At 36.2% G+C, this 23,873-nt stretch overlaps 1 protein-coding gene across 2 annotated transcripts in view; it reads left to right on the forward strand.

Annotated features, from left to right (window-relative positions):
• Positions 1 to 23,873, forward strand: part of UBE2W (ubiquitin conjugating enzyme E2 W) — an 86,660-nt gene that overhangs the window by 29,785 nt on the left and 33,002 nt on the right. For both annotated transcript variants that reach the window (XM_078153356.1, XM_020971029.2), the window contains exons 2-3: positions 9,047 to 9,138; positions 12,327 to 12,429. In XM_078153356.1, the coding sequence (XP_078009482.1) occupies positions 9,047 to 9,138; positions 12,327 to 12,429 (195 nt within the window). The remainder of the gene's footprint in view (positions 1 to 9,046; positions 9,139 to 12,326; positions 12,430 to 23,873) is intronic.

The following is a 23,873-nucleotide window of genomic DNA, read 5'->3' on the forward strand; positions in this document are numbered from 1 at the left end:
GAGGGTGGGGATAGTGAATAATGTAATGGGCAGCTTGAGGAGGCTAGTAAGATTTAGAATAGCCACTTTAATTAATAGGTTAGATAATGGGTTCTAGCTTTAAAATTCCATGTTTAAATGCACTAGGAATTCATAGTGGGAGAGATTAGTGTGGATTAGAGTAGTTGGAAGAGAAATTGGAAGCCTGTCTCTTAAAGGAGTAGGATATAGATCTTGGGAGAGAAATAAGGGGGGCATTCCAGATGGTGGGGAAAAGAACATCAGGAAAAGTAGGAATGGGCTTTTATTGAGATTAGTGTCACTGGAGCAGGCCGTTGGTGTTATATAGTAGTTGGAGGTGTGGTTGGATTGAGGACTTTGAAAGCAAACCAGGTAATGGAGTGGCCAATAATAGATTTTAAAAAAAATTTCAGTTTGTTATTTATTTTTATTTATTATTTATTTTCTTTTCAAATTTTGAGTTCCAAATTATCTTCCTCCCTCCCATACCCACTGAGAAGGCAAGCATAATCAGTTATAACATGAAATCATTCAGCGTATTTCCATGTTAGGCATATTTAGTTAAAAAGGCAAGAAAAATAAAATGAGAAAATCATAAAGAACTGAGTAAAATTTATAATAATGAGTCACTCCTCAGTTGATAAATGCTCAAAGTATATGAACAGTCAGTTTTCAGAAGAAGAAATCAAAGCTATAGCCAAATGAGAAAATGTTCTAAATCAGTATTGATTAGAAAAATGTATATTAAAGCTGTCCTAAAGTAGCATCTCACATCTATCAGATTGGCTAATTTTACAGAAAAGGAAAATGACAAAGGAGATATGGAAAAATTGGAATAGTAATGCAGTGTTGGTATAATTGTGAAATGATCCAGCCATTCTGGAGAGCAATTTGGAACGATGCCCAAAGGGTTATTATAAACTTGCTTTTACTCTCTGACCCAGCAATAACACTATTAGATCAAAGAAAATGGAAAAGGACCTATATGTACAAAACTATAGCAGCTCTTTTGGTTGTGGCAAAGAATTGGAAATGCGGAGGATGCCCATCAGTTGGGGAATGGCTGAATAAGTTGTGGTATGTGATTGTGATGGAATACTATTGTGCAGTAAGAAATAATAAGCAGTATGGTTTCAGAAAAACCTGGGAAGACTTATATGAACTGATGCAAAGTGAAGTGAGCGGAACCAAGAGAACAAAGTAAGACTATTTTACGAAGACCAACTGTGGATGACTTAGTTGTTCTCAGAAACACAGTGAATCCGAGACAGTTCCAACCTGTGATTGAAAAATGCTATCTGCTTCCAGAGGAGTTGATGGAATTTTTTGTGTTTTGTTTGTTTGTTTTTTAGGCAGTTGGGATTAAGTGACTTGCCCAGGGTCACACAGCTAGTAAGTGTCAAGTGTTTGGTCTGAGGCCGGATTTGAACTCAGGTACTTCTGACTTCAGGGCCGCTGCTCTATCCACTGTGCCACCTAGCTGTCCCGAGTTGATGGAATTTGAATGCAGATTGAATCAGATTTTTTAAACTTTCTTTGTTTTTCTTGGGTTTTTTGGGGGGGGTGAGGGTGGGATAGATCTATGTTTTGCAGTCTGGCTGGTTTGGAAATATATTTTGTATGCCTTCACATTCATAATTGATATCAAATTGCTTGCCTTCCAGAACCAGCAGAACAATTTATGCAATGACAACAATACTGTAAAAAAGAATTTTAAAAGACTAAGCAACTCTAATGACCAGCCTTGATTCCAGAGGACTAATGATGAAATATCCTACCCACCTCCTTACAGAGAGGAGAAAGACTCAGTGTAGAATGAGTCTTTTTTTTTTTGACATGAACAAGAGGAAATTTGTTTTGCTTTGCTTTACATATTTATAACAGAAGCTTCCTTCCTTTTTTTTTTTCATTTGTGGGGAGAGGGTTAGGAAGGAGAGAAGGTTGATTTTTGATAGAAAAAAAATTTAAAAAAGAACCTGGAAAGTTAGACTGATACTATAGGTACAGTGGTATGTTAAAGCATGTGATAGTTCAAACTCAGAAAGGAGGAACTACTATGGAATTTATATTCTTTTTAGTTGCAGATTCCAGTTTTGCTTAGGTAATTACAAAATTACTAGAGAGAAAGCCAAAGTTGAATATTATTTACATGTTCTATAGTGACAAATTGAAATAGTTCTAGACTGAAATTTTACTTCATTTTCGGACATCTCTTAAAGTTTCTCTTCTTTTTAGATATAAGATTATCAGATTGGTTCACCTGTTGTTGTGTTTTTTTTTAAGTTTCAGTAATTTTTCTTTTTCCTGTATAACCACCCCTGTGATCTCCTTGAGGATTTTTTTTTTTATGGTGAGGCTATCACGGTTAAGTGACTTGCCCAGGGTCACACAGCTAATAAGTGTCATGTCTGAGGCCAGATTTGAACTTGGGTCCTCCTGATTCCAAGGCCAGAGCTCTGTCCACTATGCCACCTAGCTGCCCTGAGGATTCTTTCTTTTTCATTCTTCTTTCTTTCTGTTTCTCTGTCTTTCTCTCTTTCCACCCCTGCCCCCAGTACCTACCACAATTCCTGAGCGTAGTAGATGCTTAGTGAATGTTTGTCGATTGATACTGCCATTTAAAGTTTTATGCTTTTAAAAATGTTTTTACATCTACTGTTACATTTCATTTTAGTTTAGGGAGTTGGTCATGTTATAATATTTGCATATTAGAGATGAAGAAACTGACCCAGAAATTACAGCTTTCTCAAGGTTATGTTCATTTTAAGTTCCCTGAGGCTGAAACCATCTCTGATTAATCTTTGTTATATTCCCCAGCAGTTACCACAGTGCCACCAATGTGTGTATGCTTGTGTCTGTATAATATAGGCAGAGGGGCTGAAGTCACAAATTTGAAAGCAAGGTTTATGATAGATAAGCAGGGGTGTGTGTGTGTGTGTGTGCGTGCGCATGTGTGAAAGACAGGCACAGAAGGAAGCATGCAAATTTTTCTGTCAGCCTTTTAAGTGTTGTCACTACTATTTATTACTGCTTGCTTACCTGCTTGAAATCTTTCAACTTTGTGACTTAAGCTCCTCTGCCTAAATAATTCCTTTATTGCCATCTTTGTTCATAGCCTAGCGGGATCTGTAAGGTAAGGACCTTTTGAAATTTCTTCCATTTGAATCAGACCACCCAATTATTCTGCTCAGCTCTGGAGACTATTAAATCACATGCCAAATTTAACCAGAGAGAAATTTCTCTTTAGGTTTGTGCTTCTGATTAATCTGACTGCTCCTATTAATCCTTTGCATAACTTGGAGGGAAGGAAATTGGTTACAGAAGCTGGATAGCATTCCCATTCATTCTGAATTAGGGCTTCAGTTTTGCTTTCTTTTTAAAAGTAAAAGAAGAAAGGAGGAGCAGTTAACATGTGATAACAACATGGTAAGAAGCAAAACTACTGATGACAGAGGGCTGCTATCCCCTAGGGAGGAAAGAAAATAAATTCAACTAGAAATGCATATCAGAATACAGTTTTTTGGGTTTTTTTTTTTTGAGGAATAGCATGATACAGCCGTCAGAATGCTGGGCTTCTGCCTTTGTGTGATTGTGGACAAGTCACTTAATCTGTCTGCCTCATCCATAAAATAGGAATAATTCTCATTATAATTAATGCTTACCTCACAGGGTTGTTGTGAGGATCAAATAAGAATCCATGTAAAGCGTTTGCAAAACTTAAAATGCTGTACAAATGTCAGCTGCTATAATTTTCTTGCTAAGGGGTGATAGAACTCAAGGTAGAAGAGACACATTTTAGAATGACCAATCTAAGGAGTTATTTTGCTTGACTATGTATATTTGATACAAGGATTTTGTTTTTCTTGAAATGGAGAGAGAATTTAGGGAGGGTGAGATCTGGATTAGGCATAGGGTTACCACATTTAAAAAAAAATAAATGGGGAGAGATATTGAAGCTTTTTAAAAAATGCACAGAAAATAGCAGAATGAAAGCTGGTAGAACAAACTTGTTTTGTGTTTTACTTTGTATATTGAAATGCTCGTATTTGATGTTCTGGTTCAGAATTCTAAAAAGTTAACAATTATTTTTCTTTATAGTAAATATCTTGGTTTCACCTACATTCTCTGCATATTTCTGAGGATGTCTGTATTATAACACAATATAATCAGTTTTGTTCTTGAATCTATAAGAAAAGGTTAAATTATGTTTATCGTATTGTTTATCTTAGGGAACTATATACTGTACATTTCAGGCTCCTAGAAAAATAGTTAAGAAAAAGTCTTGGGCTTAAAAGGATTAGAAAACACAATTTGGCCAGAACACTAATTTCTTGTACAATCTAGGTAACTTTTTATCAGATTAAGATAAATGTCTGATGGAGAGTGAGGTAGAAAAGAGGGAAAGGGTGGATTTAGTGACTGTTGGAGTTCTTTAAATGCTTGTCATAGTTTCTTGTATCGTGGCCCATACTCTCAAGGGTTTTTATACTGGTTAGCCTGGGAACAAATATAAAGGTAACAGAGAACATGCTAGATAAATTAAATACTTTTTACTCTCTCTTCCTCCTGGACTAGAGAACTGGCATTCTGATTGAGAGTCAATGATGATAGGTTTTACTTTGCTGGCATATATAACCTATATTAGATTGCTTGACGCCCTGTGGAGGGAGAAGGGAGAAAAATTTGAAACTCAAGATCTTTCCAAAAAATGAATGCCAATGCCTTCAAGAAGTTTATGTTCTATGGGGAGGGGGGGCAACATGTACACATATAAGACTATACAAAATAAGTGCAAGATCATGGAGTGAAGGGAGAAGGCATGAATAGCTGGTGGAAATCAGGAAAAGTTTCACCTGGAAGGTGGCATTTGAACTGAATTTTAAAGGAAACAAGAAATGTTAAGAGGCAGAGGTGAAAAGGGAGAGCGTTCTACTTATGGAAAATAGACAATAGGGGCAGCTAGCTGGCGCAGTGGATAGAACACTGACCCTGAAGTCAGGTGGACCTAAGTTCAAATCCTAACCTCAGACCAGACACTTGACACTTAACTAGCTGTGTGATCCTGGGCAAGTCACTTAACCCCAATTGCCTAAAAAAAAAAATAGATAACGCAAAGACATGGAGACAGAATATAGAGGTAGTGTGTGAGAAACAATAGGAGGGCCGGTTTGGCTAAGTCAAAGAATGAATGAAGCAGAGGACTGTGTGATAAAGCTGGAAAGGTAGGTTTCAGTCAGATTATTAAGGATTTTAAATGACAAAGAGAGGACTTTGTATGGAATCTTTAAGGCAATAGGGAGCCACTGGAGTTACTTGAGTAGGGGAGGGACATGGTAAAACTTGTGCTGTAAGAACATTATTTAGCTAAAAGATTTCAAATAAAAGAAGGCCGAAAATCAGGTGCATTTTGAAACTTCTACTCCTAACAAACTTCTGAAGGCACTTTCAGTTTTAACATAACTTTATGAATAGAACTAAATGATCTTATCAGTATTTTTTATTTGTAATTGTTTTTATTTTAAACTTAGATACAAAATAAGAAAAGAAAAAAGAAGCAAACTTAATATACTAAAACTAAAATAATAAAAATAAGAAAAAAAAAAGCATTGTACAGCAGAATGTGAAAGAGGACTCAAAACATGCAGCAATAGGTTCCCATTTCAAGAAGCCAATATAATAAATACTGTGCATTGGGTTGAGAGCCGTCCAATCTTTTCTTTGCTTCCTTGTAAGTTTTCTTTTGTTTGACAATCTTATCAGTATTAACCAATAGTAAGTTGGGAATCAGGGCAGTTAAGTGGCACAGAGGATAAAGTGAGTCAGTGATGAACTTTTTTTTCCCACTGTTTAAGGAATTTTTATTAAAGCAAGAATTTTATAATCCAAATTACATTTCCTTGCTCAGCTATCAATTCTGTTATCTAAAACAGTGGTGATATTCTGAGCTTTTCAACAGTAAAGAATTACAAAATTAAAGAAAAGAATGCTTCAAATTTTTATACTGTGCTGAAAATTCTTTTCCCCCCAGGTCTATAAAACATTAGTTTGTTTTTATATATTTTACTATCTTTTTGGTTCAGTGATGAACTCTTAACAGAAACTAGATGCATATGTAAGGCAGGTTCAGTTAGCTTCTGAGGATAATAATGGAAAGTATAAAGTATAAGAGATCATTGGTTATAATCTTTGTATCCTCTTCCCCTGTAGTTCCAATTAAGAGAATGATATGACAAGAAGGGAAAAGTAGGAAAGGTTTAGATCAGTGTTTCTCATATTGCTGATTTCCCCCCCTTAATTCCTGTTGTGCTCTTGGTATTTCTCCCTTATTGTTCAGTTTTAATGGTACAGATATTAGTGAAATGGATTTTCTGTTGTCATAGAGAACCCAAAATTTGATAGAGAAGTGAGTTTACTGGGGTGGGGGAGAGTGTTGGGGGAGTAGGTAGTGGTAGTGGTGGTCCCCCAGGATAGCGGGACATGACTGGAAGGAGTTCTAGTTTCTTACTAGCATATGACAGGTAAAAACTGATTTGGGGGAGTAATAGGAGTATAGTATTCAACAAGTTAAATATTTTACTAGATGTGTCCTTCCCAGTATTTGGATAAACCTCTAAGGTGCCTTAGGTCTGAACCTAGATCAGATCGCGGAATTAGAGAAAGAAATGTAAGTAGGGAGAAAGTAAAATTGAAGGAAATTCTTGCCATATTGTTTAATAGTTGCAAGTGTACAACAACTTTGTTCATGCTGGCAATCAGTATAGTCATTTCAGAGGAATGATTCAGTCATTCCTTTTCCTTTATTAGCTGAGTTCTGAGCAAATGAGTTGTTTTGATAATTCACCTATCCAGCCAAGAATGAGGAGTAAACAAACAGAAGAGGTCTCAGAGCATTAGCCTTGTCAAAAAATCCATATACTAAAGTTTATAAGCTTTGCTCATATAAGAGAGCCCCACAGAAGCTTTTTATTCAGAAGTCCTCTATGGTTAATTTTATGAAGTTTAAAAAATTATTGATTATTTTGGTTTTATATCACCTACTTTTCCCAATATATTCCTTCCCCAGAATGTCATGCCTTTTGACAGAAATGAAAAAGAAAAAATAAGTTCAGTGAAACTAAGCAATAGATTAACTAAGTCTGATGTTATATATAGTATTTTATGCCCATAGTTTTCCACTTCTGCAAAGAAGGGAGGGAGTTGTTATAACAAGTTTTAATTAACTTGATTATCTAGTTTCTTTAGCCAGCAGATTAGAATCAATAAATTATGCAAGTGAGGAGAGAGAGGCTGACACTGGCAGATATGCTGACTGTGATAGAAAGTGACACCTAACAATAAGTGAGAAGATAGGAAAATGTTTTTAAAAGAGATACTGAACTCTTAGTCATAACAATCAGAGGCCATTTAATATAGGATCAGTCAGTTTTATGGAGCTCAGCAATGCCTTGAAGGATCAGAAGGAAAGATACTGGGAATCAGTAAACATTTAAGTACCTGCTATATGCCAGGCACTGTGCTAAGCACTGGGATACAGAGAAAAGTAAAAGATAGTTCCTGCTGTCAAGTAGCTTGTAGTCTAATGGAAGAGACGTGTAAACAACTCTGTACAAATGAGCTATATATGGGATAAATTGGAAATAAATCAACAGAGGGAAGGGCATAGAAAGGGGGTTGGGTAGGGCTTTCTTTAGATGGTGGGATTTTAACTGAGACTTGACAGAAGGAAGCCAGAAGGCAGGGGAAACAGCATTCCAGGCATGAGAGCTGGTTGCCGAAAATGCCTGGAGCTTAGAGATGGTGTCATGTGTAAGAAATAGAAGGGAGGACAATGTCACTGGATCTCAGAATATATGTGTGGGGGTAGTGGGCGGTTTACAAGATGTAAGAAAACTGGAAAGATGGAGCAGATTATGAATGGCTTTAAATGCCAGATATGTTATATTTCATCTGGGAGGTGATAAGGAGACAGCCACTGGAGTTTGAGTACGGAGGTAATATGGTCACACTTGCTCTTTATCATGTTGATAGAGTGGGGAGAAGCTTAGGGCAGGTAGACCAACCAATAGGCTATTGAAATAATCCAGTGATGAGGGCCTGCACCAAGATGGTGGCAGCAGTGTTAGGAAAGAAGATGCAAAGATGTTACAAAGGTAAAAATTGACAGGCCTTGGCAACAGATTGGTTATCAGAGAGTGAGAGGTCAAAGATGACATCGAGGTTGTGAGCCTGGGTGACTGGGAGGATGGTAGTGCCCTCAACTGTAATAGGGAAGTTAGGAGGAGGGAAAAGTTTTTTGGGGAAAGAGATGAGTTCAGTTTTGGGCATGTTGAGTTTAAGATATCTGTAGGATATTCTCTTTGGGATAGGTGATTGAAGATGTGAGACTGAAGGTCAGTAGAGAGGTTAGGGCTTGATAAATAGATTTGAGATTCATCAGCATAGTGATGATAATTGGTTCTGTGGGAGCTTGATGAAATCAACAAGTGAAATAGTATAAAGGAAGAAGAGAATAATCTGGAAACAGGAAAATTATATAAAACATTTTAACTTCCACCCCAAATAGAAAGTTTTGGTACTTCAAGGCCTAAACCTTTAGCTTTTTGAAAACTCAGTTATCTGAAATTATTTGTTCCCTAAGGGTTCCATATAATAAGCATTTTGGTGGAAAACAGTAAAAGCAGCTCTTAACTATCTTCTGTAGGTATACCAGTCTTATGAGATTGTTGTAGAATAGTAGCTATGCATGTCTGGGAAATTATAAGCTATTTTTAAATTTTAAAGGTATAGTTATAGAACTTATAATGAGTGCAGATGTTTGGAAATGTCTTATAAGTTGTAGAAATACATAAGCAGTATAATTTATAGCAATTGCATATAGCAATATAGATTCAAGGACATAGATGAGGTAAAGGTATGAATTATGAGAGGCATTTAAATAAGGGATTTCAGTATTCAGTTCTGATCCTTTTTGTTAGGAGACTTATAATTTCTTATGTAATATAACAGAAGATTATGCAAAACTTGAAATGCTATTGATCTTTTCTAGAAACGACTGCAAAAAGAATTATTGGCTTTGCAAAATGACCCTCCTCCAGGAATGACTTTGAATGAAAAGAGTGTTCAGAATTCAATTACACAGTAAGTACTTTATTTTTGAAACCTTCATTTGATAGGTTATTTTTAGTAGCCAAGTTAATTGCAAGAATATTTTTCTAATAAAAGCATTTTAATATGCTCTTCAGGTGTTGACATTAAGTGATCTACATCTTGCATTAGATAGGCCAGTTTGGTTAATCTGTATCAAATAAAATTATCTTTAAAGTTTTTGTCATGCATAAAAGCATAGTCACCTGTTCACATATCTCAGTAACATTAAGACCAGTTAGGAGAAAATATTTAAACAAAACAAAATCATAAGAACAAATGGAATTGTTTATCAGCATTTCATATGAGAGTTTTACTTAATGGAATTTATTATACTTGATCAGCAAAATTCTATGGACATGAACCATCTTGGCAAGACACAAGTTGGTTTGTTTCTGTAAGAACCAGACATTTGTTAAAATGGGATTCTACTTGTCACAGATAATAATGAAGAGAATAGAGCAGACAGTTGGTCAGTTGACCCTGGAATATAACTGCAAAAACTCCACAAATAATGGAAATTAAGAGAAGGAAGACAATTTAAGTGTATATCTTGAGCACAGATAAAAATTACAAAATATAACAGAAATATGTATATGATGCCCCACAGCCATCTTATGGTTCTTAACTTGTGTAAAGCACTATGCCCTTAGATAGCAGTGGTGTGGCACAGTACTTCACTAGAGGCAGAAGACGTATATTCTAATACCCTTTCTGCCACTTAATAGTTATGACCTTGAGAAAGTCACATTATCTCTGGGACCTTTAATTGTTTCAGCTTTAACATTGGGCTAATAACCTAAAGGCAGATGGCCCACTCAAACAGTGTCTTGAGGTTTTAATTATAGGATATTAGAATTTTAAAGTTAGATGGGACCTTTGAGCACATCTGCTCTCTTTTTACAGTTGATGAATCTTCTAAAGAGATTCTTCCCCTAGGTTAGGTTGCTGGCAAGTTGGAAGAGTGGGGACAGCGATCCTATTTTTACTCTTTTCACTGGTCACTGCTTAGTTCACATGTTGTCTTTTTTTAAGATCTTAAGACTTTTACTTTAGTATCATTGAGTAACTACTGTTTGTACTATGTGTCCTCTCACAGAAGCACTCTTCAAGTGGGAAGCATTCAAGGTTAAAGAACCTTGACTTGCAAGAAACTATAGGTTAATGTTTCCCTAAAGCAAATGGTGTAATTTATGGAACTGGGGTAGAGTATGAACTTTTCAAGACTTGGCTTCTATAGGAGCCAGAGTAATTGTTTTTAACCACAGGGTCACTAAAGTTTTTCTGACATAGAAGTCATAGAACTAGAAAGGAGTTTAGAGAAAATATTTATCTAGTCTAATCTCTGCATTTTACGGATGAGGAAACTTAAGGCATAGAGAGATTATAACTTGCTTGAGGTTATGTAGCTAGTTAATTAGGAAGCCAAGAATAGAACACAGGTCTCCTAGCTTCTTCAGTGCTTTTTCTTTATACAATTCTATTTCAAAGAAGTCACTATTCAAAACAGGCAGGTATGTAGTATAATTGCTAGATCCTTTGTAGTTAACTCCTTTTGGGTGACCACTGTATTCTCAGACAAAGAATATTCTGATCCTAAGTGCCACAGTGCCTTAGTTGTTTGTTTTTAGAAAGAGAACACCTTCGCTGTCCCCTGAAGGGAACACTGTTGCTCTGTGGTGGGTGGGTTGGTGTAGAGCAGCTATGGTTTCTTTGCCAATTCTTATACTCCCCAGACTTAAAATCATAGTGCTAGAAAGAACATTAAAGACTTTCGTGTAGTCCCCTGACTTTATGGATGATAATACAATTTATTTAGACTCTGCAAGTTATAAAGTGCTTTTCTTATAAACAAGGTAAGTGAAAACATTGGGGCTCAGAATAGTAATGTGCCAATTCAGTTCAGACATTAAATACCTACTTTGTGCAAGGCACTGTGTTAGGTTTGAGAATGTAAAGACAAAGCCAAAATAGTCCTGACTTCTAAAGAGTTTACATTTTAATGTCTCCAAGGTTTAGCTTTTAGTTTGTGATAGATTTGGAACTAGAACCTATCTCTTAGACCTTTCTTTTCCATTTTGCTTATTACTGTTCTTCTAATCTATGTGTACTTTTATAACTTGTATGAAGGTGACCTTATTTCTTTCGTGATTCCTATATTTATTATAGTAGTTTGTACATCTCTAAAATAGAGATAATTGTACCTTTATCTGCCTCAGAGTTGTAAAAATCAAATGCAATGAAGTATGAAATGGGCTCTGTAAACTTTAAAATTCTATGTAAATGTTAATAAATTTAATTGCCTTCCAGATGAAAAATGTCCAGTCCTGTCCTACTGGGCTAATCCATCCAGACTTACATTGAGGTAGTCAGGGAAAGAGAACAGGAGAGAGGGGTTGGAGAAGGAGGGCAGAGGTGCTAGCAGAAACCAATCTGATGAATGATCTAGTGTCCGTCTGTATGGTCATCTTTATAGTTGTGTGAAAATATGAGGTAATGGTTGAGTCTTCATATGGTCATGAGGGAATATAAGTAGGAGGACAGTACATCTGGCAGATGTAGTGGACAAAGCTGAACATGAAGCCGGGAAGATGTGGGTTCAAATTCTACTTCAAATATTGTGACCTTGGAAAAGTCACTTAACCTTTCTGAGCCTCAGCTTCCTTCCTGTAAAATGAGGATAATATCTGTAGTACCTGCGTATTGTGAGGTCCAGTGAGATCGTTTATGTGGAGTGTTTTGCAAACCTTAATATACAAAATGACGTGTCACTGCTGTTCTGATTAGTCTTGCTTTGTTGCCCAAACTGTAGTTTTCTTCTTCTATGACTTCAACAATAGCTTGCATTTATTCAACATTTTCAAAATGCTTTATACATATTGTTATTTGATCACAACTACTCTGTGAGGCACTATTATATTCCCATTTTACAAATGTGGAAACAGGCACAAAGAAGTGATGTGACTTGCACAGCGTCACGTAGCTAGTAAGTGTCTGAGATTGGATTTCAATTTCCTGACTCTTGAGCCCTCTGCTCTATGCATTGAGTCACTTAGCTGCCTAAGAGTAAAAAGACAACTGACTACCTTGTTTTTTGAGTAGTATGGTGATACTTATTTTCTATGAAGGGAAAAGAAATGATTAACAAGATTTTAATTTGCTTTTTTTTTTTTATATTCCAGGTGGATTGTAGACATGGAGGGTGCACCAGGTACTTTATATGAAGGGGAGAAATTTCAACTTCTATTTAAATTTAGTAGTCGATATCCTTTTGACTCTCCTCAGGTAATCACTTTTTTATTATTTATTTTTAGATTATATTCAAATTTTACTTAGTTTTAATGTATATTTTTCCTATTTGATCATAGCCAAAAGACTGAGTAATGATAATTTTAGTTCTGACTTTGGCAGTATGGCATAATGGATAGGGAACTGGACTTGGAGTCAGGAAGACCTTCATTCTAATCTTGCGTCAGACATTTACTAGCTCTATGATTCTGGGCAACTTACTTGGCCTGTTTGTGCTTCATTTTCCTTATCTGTAAAGTCTGTTGACTTGGCCTCTGAGTTCCCCTCCAGCTCTAAACATATGATCTTCTATCAAGAGAATGGCTTACCGAAAGACCCCAGCTTCTGGGTTAAGAACTCACTATTTGACAAAATCCGCTGGGAAAACTGAAAAAGAGTATGGCAAAACTAGGCATAGACCAAAATCTCACACCACATACCAAAATAAGTCAAAATGGGTTCATGATTTAGATATAAAGGCTGATACAGTAAGCAAACTGGGAGAGCAAGGAATAGTTTACTTATCAGATTTATGGAGAACAGAAGAATTCATGACTAAACAGGAGATAGAGAACATTATGAAATGCAAAATGGATAACTTTGATTACATTAAATTGAAAAGTTTTTGTACAAACAAAGCCAATGCAACCAAGTAGAAAATTGGGAAAGAATTTTTATAACCAGTGCCCTCTGATAAGGGCCTCATTTCTAAAATATGTAGAGAATTAAGTCAAATATATAAGAATACAAGTCATTCCCCAATTGATAAATGGTCAAAGGATATGAACAGGCAGTTCTCAGATGAAGAAATTAAAGTCATCTGTAGTCATATGAAAAAATGCTCTAAATCACTGTTGATTAAGGAAATGCAAATCAAAACAACTCTGAGGTACCATATCACACCTGTCAGATTGGCTAACATGACAAACCATGCAAAACACTCTACAACAGGATAAATGTTGGAGAAAATATGGGAAAATTGGAACACTGATGCATTGTTGGTGGAGTTGTGAAATGATCCAACCATTTTGGAGAGCAATTTGGAGCTATAAAAATGTACATACCCTTTGACCCAGCAATAGCGCTTTTTAGGGCTATATCCCAAAGAGATTATACAAATGGGAAAAGGACCCACATGTACAAAAATATTTATTGCAGCTCTTTTTGTGGTGGCCAAGAATTGGAAATTGAGAGGATGCCCATCAACTGGGGAATGGCTGAACAAGTTGTAGTGTATGAATGTAATGGAATACTATTATGCTATACAAAATGATGAGCCGGCAGACTTCAGAAAATCCTAGAAAGACTTGTATGGCCTGATGCTGAGTGAAGTGAGCAGAACCAGGAAAATGTTGTACACAGTAATACCCACGTTGTGCAGTGATTAATATTGATAGACCTAACCCTTCTCAGTAATACAAGAATCTAAGACATCTCCAAAGGTCTCATGATGGAAAATGCTATTCACATCCAAAGAAAGAACTATGGAGTTTGAATGCAGATCAAAGCATACTATTTGCGATTTTTTCTTCTATTGCGTTTTTTTTCCTCTTTCTTGTGGTCCCTCCAATTGGTTCTTATTCTTACTTACAACATCACTAATGTGAAAATATGTTTAATAGGAATGTATATGTATAGCCTGTATCATATTGTGAGCCATCTTGGGGAGGGAGGTGGGAAGGGAGGGGGAGAAAAATTTAAAACTCAAAAGCTTATGATTGTTGATAAATCAAAATAAATTAATTTAAAAAATGGTTTTATTTCTCATCTGTAGTCACAGAACAGCTTATCGCCATTTTAGTTTATAGGATCTGCTAAAGTCACTCTCTTTTACCTTTCCTCTGTATTTAAGTCCTCACACCCATTGTTGCTTTATTTTTGGAGTCTAGGATTAAAAGAAATGGAACTCTGGCCTGAGCCTGTGAGATGGACTCCTTAGAAATGTTAGATTTTTTTAGTGAGAGGTAATCCTGCTTTTGACTGACTAGAACTGTCCTTTGATGAAGATTGATGTTTTTGCTTCTGCTGTTGATGCTGATTAAAATACTGTGATATCACTGTGTGGGCTTTTGTGCCTTATAAGATCAGAGACACATACATTCCATATATATGTATATTTTATATATGTATATATATATATATATACATATACCTTTTCACCAGTTATAATTTAGTGACTTAAACTGATCAAGACTTAGTTATTGAACGTAGTATTTATATTCCAAAAGTCTAGTCACCATTAAGGTTTCATCTAGAAATAGCAAAGCATACAAAATGTGGGGCAAGAAAGGGCCTATGGGCAGCCAAAATAAATGCTACAGGTCTATACATTAAAGCTCCTACATTCTAGTCAAAGGAAATAGACTTTTTAAAAAAGCTTTTATTTATTTACTTTATTTTCCCCCAGTTACACGTAAAAACAATTTTTAATGTTTGTTTTTAAAACTTTGAGTTCTAGATTCTCTCCTTTCCTCTATCCTCACCTCATTGAGAAGGCAAGCAATTCAATATAAGTTATATATGTGTAGTAATGCAAAACGTATCCAAAATAATCATGTTGTGAAAGAAACTATAGACAAGGAAAAAAAACCCTCAAAAATAAATTTAAAAAAAAGTATACTTCAATCTGTATTCAGACATCATCAGTTCTTTCTCTGGGGATGGATAGCATTTTTCATAAGTCCTTCAGAGTTGTCTTGGATCATTGTATTGCTGAGAATAGCTAAGTCATTCACAGCTGATCATCTTACAATATTGCTATTATTTTGTACGTAGTATATTTCCCTTTACATCACCCCATGCAGGTCTTTCCAGGTTTTTCTGAGAGCATCCTGCTCATCATTTCTCATAGTACAACAGTATTCCATCATAACCACATACCACAACTTGTTCAGCTATTCCTGATGGACATCCTCTCAACTTCTAATTCTTTACCGCCAGAAAAGAGCTGCTATAAATATTTTTGTACATATAGGTCCTTTTCCAAAGGAGATAGACTCTTAAACTCTTACTAACAGTCTGTTTGTTTTTCTACAATTTGGTTATTTGTTTTTCTTTTTTCTTTTTCTATTTTTTGGTGAGGGCAATTGGGGTTAAGTGACTTGCCCAGGGTCACACAGCTAGTAAGTGTCAAGTATCTGGTCTGAAACTGGATTTGAACTCAGGTCTTCCTGACTCCAGGGCCGGTGCTCTATCTACTGGTTATTTGTTTTTCAAAACAAAGTGGAATTAGACTGAGGTAAGAAAGACAACCCCTCTTTGATGGTCACCCACTTTGTAATCATGAACAAGTCATTTAATCTCTCTTAGCCTCTGGAAATTCTCTAAGACCTCTCTATTATGTTATATGGATAGGTTGTAGTCTTATGTCAATAAAGGCCATTCACACACACTGACAAGTCACAGATCCTTGGTATATTGTTATACTGCACTATAGGTATAAATGTTAGACGGTGTAGCTCATAGCTCCAGATAAATAGAAACTCTAGGATTTGTCATGAAAATGGCTTTCTTGATAGTCCCTAATGTCAGCCAGATTTTACCTTTTAGATTTCTTAGAAATGAAAAATAGACTGCTACATAACATCCAGGGCAGTAAAATATAACTTTGGGTTAAAAATGAAATAGGATAAAAAAAAGTCAGAGTGGCTAGCTCACAATTTTTTTCATCCTCTGTAAAGACGTCATTGTTTTTGGCAGTGTCTTGACTTGTTGGAAGCATTCAGAACATTCAGTTAGGTATCATTATCACTTTGGCCCATTGGTACCTCCTTTTTAATGTCTTGCCTGTAATTCCATATCACTCCTGATATTTGGGGGGTGGGGTATAAAGTATTCTTCACCATTTAAAAAATTTGGGTTAAGCCGTCTTGGGGGTGCTTGGTACAGTGCTTACAAATTTGTTGTCAGAAGATGACACTTTTGAGGATATGACAGGCTACAGTTTTATCTAAATCTCCCTTGCAGTTTGACTCTACAGAATTCCAAGTACACGTAACTTTGAAAATTGCTTGTATAGTATTGTCATAAGTTTTGAAAGTTCTTTGTGAAACCTAGATGAAGAGTAAGCCATCTCATTAAATCTGTTCTATAGTATTTCATATTCTAAATATTACTCCAGTGTTATAGGCTGAATTACTGAGCTGGAATCACTGGAAGGCAGGTGGCCATGAAGCTGCTGCTTCTTCTTTAAGATCTCTAGTTATGGAGGGAACTCACTATCTCTCAAGTCAATCCCATTTTTGGTAGTTTTGTTAGCAAGTTTTTCTTTACTTCTAATTTAAATCTGTTTTTCTGTACTTTGTACTTTTGTTCAGGGCCAGACAGAAAAAGTCTAAAATCCCTGTTTTCACCATGACAATTCTTAAAATACTTGAAGATAGCTAGTATGTTTTCCCTCCTATCCTCTAGAATTCTCTAGATTAAACATCCCCAGTGCCTTCAACTGATGCTCTTGTGGCATGGTTTCAAAGTTCCCTAACTTTGCTCAGTATGAATCTTAGCTTATCAGTGTGCTTTCTAAAATATCACACCCCAAACAGACCATAGTATTCAGATATGTTCTGACCCGATGTAGGTAGTCATTTATAACTTCCTGTCTTCTAGATACTGCTTCTGTTTCTGCAGCCTAAGATCTCTAGCTTTTTTGTTTGCCATATATTCTGCCTTACGTTGAACTTTCAGTCTGCTGAGACTCCTAGGTAATTTTTCATTAAAATTATTTAACTCTATCTTCCCCTTCCTCCTTCCCAATCCTGTACTCTTACAGCTGATTTTTGGACCCTGAGCATGGGATTACGTATTTAATTTTGTCACATTGCATTGGGTTGCCGTTAGCTTTATTTAAATGTTAAATCCTTCTTATACGAATACACTTGTACTGGTAAGTACTAAGTATATTAATCTTGAGATGCTCATGAAATGAAATGAGACAAAAGTTACTTTACACATACGTTTTCCTTGGAGATACAAATGAAGGAGTTTGAGGAGCTGGTTTTATCATGTGTACAAGGGCAGCAGGAAATATCATTACATGGAATATAGGGTCATCTTGTATTCCAAGGATCATGATAAGAATTTGCAGTAAGAATACCATGAAAATATTTGTAACTTATGTGACTATTCTTGGTGTGGATGAGGAAGTGGAGAAATTCTATAAAACTTGATAAAACATTCCAAGTTATATCAGTGTGTATTTTGATACTCATCGATGTCAGTTCAAAAGTGGACATAGGGAATGATATGTTAAATATACTATGGCCAGGAAAAAAGATGTGGCAAATACAGTTCAGGAGTAGGAAGCAAGAGAGGTCAAAAAAAGGTTCATAGAATATACAGAAGCCTCACATTTACATCACGAATACTTATGTAAAATTAGAAGGCACTGGTTGTGTGACAAGCACATGACATGACAAATAATGCAGCTGATTCTATTTTAATAGAAAACAATTACCAAGGTAAATCACTTTCAAATTAACCATGACAATTTGCTTTTTAGGACAGAAATCAAAATCAGTGTCAAGCAGAAATAAAAATGAAAATCATCATGCATATGTCAGATCATATAAGATTCCTTGAAAGTTAAAATAACATGTTTGATCCTCTGATTATTAATATCAAGAGATAGAGACAGTAAAATTTTAATTTCATTGGTATAGAGGGAACTTCTGGATTAGGAAACATCCTCTGCCAGTGCAAATTAGCACTTTCTCTGTACTTTATAGATTTTCAGATAATTGCCTTGGACATTAAGTGTTAAGCATGAATCAGCATGAATCACCAGCATAAGCATGAATCAAGAGTGATTTCCTATAAAGGGTGAGAAACTCCTGGTGTTGTTATGTATATTTGACATTGTGCTAATTGCATTAAGCCCTGGAACATTCAGGGCCTCCTAAGTAAGAATTTAAAAGTGGTTGAAAGCTGCTGTTGTCTAGATTCAGTACTCAAATAGATCTTTGGTTTTTTTTTTTAAATCTTATCAACTTAGCAGTTCCCTCCAGGAATGCAAATCACAACTTCTATCCATCCCTGCCCTTTTTGTCCTTTTCCTTCCATAAGTTCACCACGGTGAGGTTGGGGGGGGGAAGAGAAAAGGGAGGAAAAGGGGGAAACCACCAGACATGCTAGAGACCTTCTTCACTTTCTTTTGACATCATGAAGGTATGCCAGTGGACCGTTTTAGGCTCTTATTCATCTTTTTTTCCTGTCGTGTAATTCCATAAAAACATCTTTTGCTTTTATTCTTTCTAAGTTCTTGTTATGGTTTGCTCACACCCACTATGAGCTTTTCCATTGTCTTGTATGCAGTCATACTGCATACAAGACAATGGAAAGGCTCAGTCCTAGTGCTTCCTTATGGCATGGAGATAACTCTGGATTCTCAAAGGCTGTACCAATGGCAGTAAGAACAACCACCACCACCACCTCCTCCCTTTTCTTTCTCTACCCCCTTCTCCTTCCCCTCTCCCCTCTTTCCTTTTCTCCCTCCCTATCCCCCTTTCCTTCCCTCTCCCTCCTTCTGTCTCCCTTTCTCTCCCTACATGGTAATAGACTGGGCCTAAAATTTAGCAGAAAGATGGCAAGCTGAATTGCCTTTGGAAAACTAGACAGAGGTTGATTTTAATAATCCTGGCCTTCTCACTAACAAAAGTGCATCTTGTTAATACTAACATTTTTCAGCTGTTGCTTTGTGGCTACAAATCATGGAATATCAGTTTCAGAAGAATTAAAGTAGAGGATTCTCCAAAAGCCAATGGAACAATGTATAGTGGTTGTACTCATTCAAAATTGCACCAGAGAAGCAGTGTAAAGAAGATATATTTCCAGACAATAGGGTGGACAATTATTTGACAAGAGCAAAGCATAACTAATGAACAGCCTGTGTGCTCCATTGGATATCCATGCAACGTCAAGAAAACTAAAGAAAGTACCCTCAGTGCGTTGGTTGATGTCCCTGAGGATGGTGTACAGGAGGACATAGATATGTGTTTCCTAGGATGAGTAGATTGTGATCAGTATCATTGACGGGAGTGCTCATATTCATAGAAATATTTAAGAGGCAAGGTGTTATTTCTCCTTCTTAATGGTTATTGATTCCATTATCGGATAATAGCTGTTACCCCAGTTTTGTCATTTGCAGATTAGATAAACTTGCCGTATCTATCTTCAGGTTATTGATAAAAATGTACTAATGTCTTTTGGTCATGACAAATCCACCAAAGAGAAAATAGTACTAGAATCAGTCAGTTGTGTTCTATCAACTTTCTGCCTTTTCATTTAATTTTTGACCAAATGTAAGAATATATTCTCTGATCATAGTTTCTCCTAATGTGCTTACCATACAGGATGTAAAATGCTTTTCCTTAGAACTTGTATTTGCAAGGAAGACAGGCCTCTAACATAATTATGAAACAAATCCTCAGTTTCTTTGTCATCATTAGAACTTTGTCATCATCTGAACTTCTTTCATATTTTTCCTTTCCATGGTTTAATCAAGGTTGTGACTTGTCAGAAATTCTTGCATACCTAAGATTGACTATCTTGCCTTTTCTTTTTCTACACTTCTGCTGGATCTCAGTCATATGCTTTCTCTTATATATTATCACTCTGCCTGGTTTTTCTTTTGCTTTTGCAGCATGGTAATCATATAGTCAACAACTTCAAAGATTCACACATCATGAGTGACCCCAAAGGCTTTGCTGCCTCAAGCACTTGAGTACCTTGATAGGTCATAGAATCATAGATTAAGAGCTAGGAGGAACCTTAGAGGCTGTCACGTCTAACCCCCTCATTTTATAGTCGAGGAAACAAAGACTTGGAGATGTTAAGTGACTCGCCTAGGGTCACAGCTAGTAAATGTCTGAGATGGGATTCAAACTGCTGACTCTGTCTAGCAGTCTAGTCACTATACTATATTGCAGTAAATTATTGATGAGCTCTCAGGGATGGGAAGAGCATATGAGCAGAACATAGGAATTTCAGCCTTAAAACATCCAGGGTATTCATAAGGAAGTAAAGTCCAGTGATTAGGCATTTAGACTCGGGTAATGGGCAGCTAGGTGGTTCAGTGGGTAGAGTGGTGGGCCTGGGATTAGTAGGACCTAAGTTAAAATCCAGTCTCAGATACTTATTAGCCGTGTGACCCTGGACAAGTCACTTAACCCTGTTTCCTCATGTGTAAAATGAGCTGGAGAAGAAAATGGCAAACCACTAAGGTAAAGAAAACTCCAGACAGGGTCATGGAGAGTCAGACACAACTGAAACAATTCAACAACAAAAAAAACCTTTTGTGTTCTTGAAGTATGTATAATGGTGAGAATGTCTATGACAGAACTCTTTACCTTTCCTCATAGATCTATCCCTCTTAGCTTTGTATATTCCATCTGTGGTACCTCCATTTATCTAGACTTCTATATTTGTAACTTTAGGATTTTCTCTGACTCTATTTAGTCGATAACCTCCATGTCTGTCATAGCTTAATCCACTTCCTCCATTCCATTACCAATGTCCTAGGACAAGCCCTTGTTAACTTCTACCTCAACTTACAGGTTTCCTTTTAGATCTTATTCCCCCTCCCCTGTCCCTTCAAATTTATGCCATATGTGTATGGCTGCCAGACTAAATTTCCACAGAATTAAAAAATTACATAATCTCAGAATCAAAAGGAACTTCAAAAGCTATCTAGTCCAATCCATTCTTGAACAAGAGTCTGCTCTAGAGCGAGTGCTCTACAACAAGTGCTCATGCTATCTTTACTCGAAAACCTTCAGTGAGGAAGGAAATCTCATGCCTCTTGAGGCAGTCCAGTCTAATTTTGGCTGTGTCTCATTGTTATGAAGTATTTTCTTCAAACATAAATTTTCATTTTTGTTACTTCTATTTTTTTGCTACTAGTTTTTCCCTTTGGGGCTAAGCAGAATGAGTCTAATTATTTCCCCATGAGATGGCACTTCAGATTCGTATGCACCATCATATCCCTTCTAGGTCTCTTTCTGTCCTTCCACCAGTGTTTATATGGCAGGAACTTGAGGCTTTTTCACTTTCACTTCTGTTGATACGCTCAGGGTTACAACACTCTTCCTACACATGTCTAGAATCGAACATAGTATTGCAGGAAGTGGACCAAGACAATGTTCAGCAAGGCTTTCACATCCATAGTCCTGGAAACTCTGCTTCTATTAAGGCAACCTCAGTTCACACTATTATTCTTGTCTGCCATATACCATTGACTCATTGAAGTTGCAGGACATTAAAGAACTCTAGATAAAGGAGAGAACAGAAGGAAAGGCCTAAAAGAAACACAGATAAGCAAGATAGCTTTGAAAGTTAATGTTGGATTTATTATAAAAGGAAAAGCAAGCTGAATGTGATAGAGATTTGCAGTTTCATGTACAGGCCTTTCTCTGATCTATGTTATATATAAAAATGTTTAATTTAGCTGTGCTCTAGGAATCTAAGACCCATTCTCATATGTCATTGTCTTAACCATTTGTTCACTTCTCAATTTGGTTATATCCACCAATGGATTTAAATTCCAAATTAAAACAAAACAAAGAGAACTTTTAAAAGATATTTTTTCAGATGAGCCATTGTCTAGTTTTGTCTCCATCTTAAACTTATAAAGTTCATGTTTTTAATCACAGCATAAGACTATACAGTTATCCCTGTTAAACTTCATCTTCATAGATTCAGCTCTAGTTCTAACTGGACAAGATCTTTTCAAATTGACTGTCATTTACTTGTTGGCCCTCAGTGCTGGGATCTGTAAACTTGATAAAAGCATGAAATCTATGTCTTTATCTAAGTCACTGTTTAAAATGTTAACTAGCACTAATCCCAGCACAGAACCCTGGGTCCCTCTATGAAAACCCTTCATCCAACTCAACATCAAATTATTAATATGTTGAGGCTCTGAAGAAAGGTTTCACAATGAAAACAAAGGAGGAAAGGAATTTGAAGGCAAGAATCTTGACCTTGAGGGGGACAAATAGAAGACCCACTGCATATGAGTTAGGAAACAGATATGAGGGTCTTCCCAAGTTGGAGGGAGCTGGACATTCTGAGAAAGAAGTAGTTAGTCATTAGGTGAGGAGTGATGATGATATGGATGTAGGTGTGCTATTGAGGTGAAAAATGAAAGGTCAAAGGGAAAAGATGAGTAGTAGAGGTTAGTGACTCCTTGCTGGCAGTCTACCTGAGGCAACTGTTTACAGTTTCCTTGATGATAATAGAGATCTTCTTAACCATCCCTTCCTGGGCATATATTTAACATGTTACATAAGAACCTCCAAAAACTTTTCAGACTAGTTAGTTAGTGTTTACTTTTGGTAATTTCACATGGGAACACATGACTTTCAAGAAGGAACTTAAGAAACTTTATTAAAGATTAAGAAAGCCTTTCTCTAGAACTGAAGCTCATAGAACAGAAAGTGTTTTCATCACTACTGTCAATCTAAAGCAGGAAATACAGCTTAGAAAATTTGAATTGAGAAGTGAACAGCTAGTTAAGATATTTGAGAATGGGATTTGGATTTCTGTACTATAGCTAAAAACATAGAAATTAAAAGATCTGTTCAAGAATGGAAGGTACCCAGCAGAGGTTAGTAAGAAAATATTTTCTAGGAATCTTGCAAATATAATCAAGAGGTCTTTAAATTTAAAATAAAGGGAGTAGGGAGTAAAAAAAAATGTGGATATTCACTAAGGTAGCCAGTCTAAAGAGCAGCTATATGGTTTAAAAAGAATACCAATAGAGATACTTATTTCACAGTATTCAAAATCCAAGAAAGGATCTAGTAATAATGCCTGGCTTCAGATGCCCTGTACATAAATTTACAGAAAAGTTTTAGTGACAAACCAGGTAAACTAGAAATTCTAAGTCAAAAAGGTAAATTAGACCTCATTGGTTTCACTGAGACTTGGATGAGATACAACTGGAAATTAACTATGGAAAGATACATCTTTGTTGAAGGAGGGAAAAAGGGGGGTATTTGGGGTATCATAGGGAGGGAAAAGATAGGGCAGAATAGCATTGTGTATTCATAATAGTTATGTGATGAGTTCAGGAAAGTGATGCAGAGGAAAGAGATATAATGCAAATGATTTGGGTTAAAATTTATGGTGGAATGATTAGACAATGCCACATCTGAACTGGAAGGATGGCAGAAATCATCAAGGAGTTCAGGAAATAGATCATAAACCTAGTACAAAGGTATTTTAATGTGGATGATGGGGGGGTCTTCAGGTATCCAGATATCTGCTAGAACTTCATCAAAAGCAGTTCAGAAAATGAATTATTTCTTGTCTTACTTTCTTGATGATTTAATCTTTCCACATGTGGAGAGATCAGCAAGGGAGAATTATGTTCTGGAGAGTTTGATCCTCTTAAAGGAGAATGAACTGGTAGCAAGGTGGTTATTGATGGAATCTTGAAGGAAAAT

The sequence above is a fragment of the Phascolarctos cinereus genome, unplaced genomic scaffold (genome assembly GCF_003287225.1).
Source record: "Phascolarctos cinereus isolate Bilbo 61053 unplaced genomic scaffold, phaCin_HiC Scaffold_4;HRSCAF=312, whole genome shotgun sequence".
NCBI lineage: Eukaryota > Metazoa > Chordata > Mammalia > Diprotodontia > Phascolarctidae > Phascolarctos > Phascolarctos cinereus.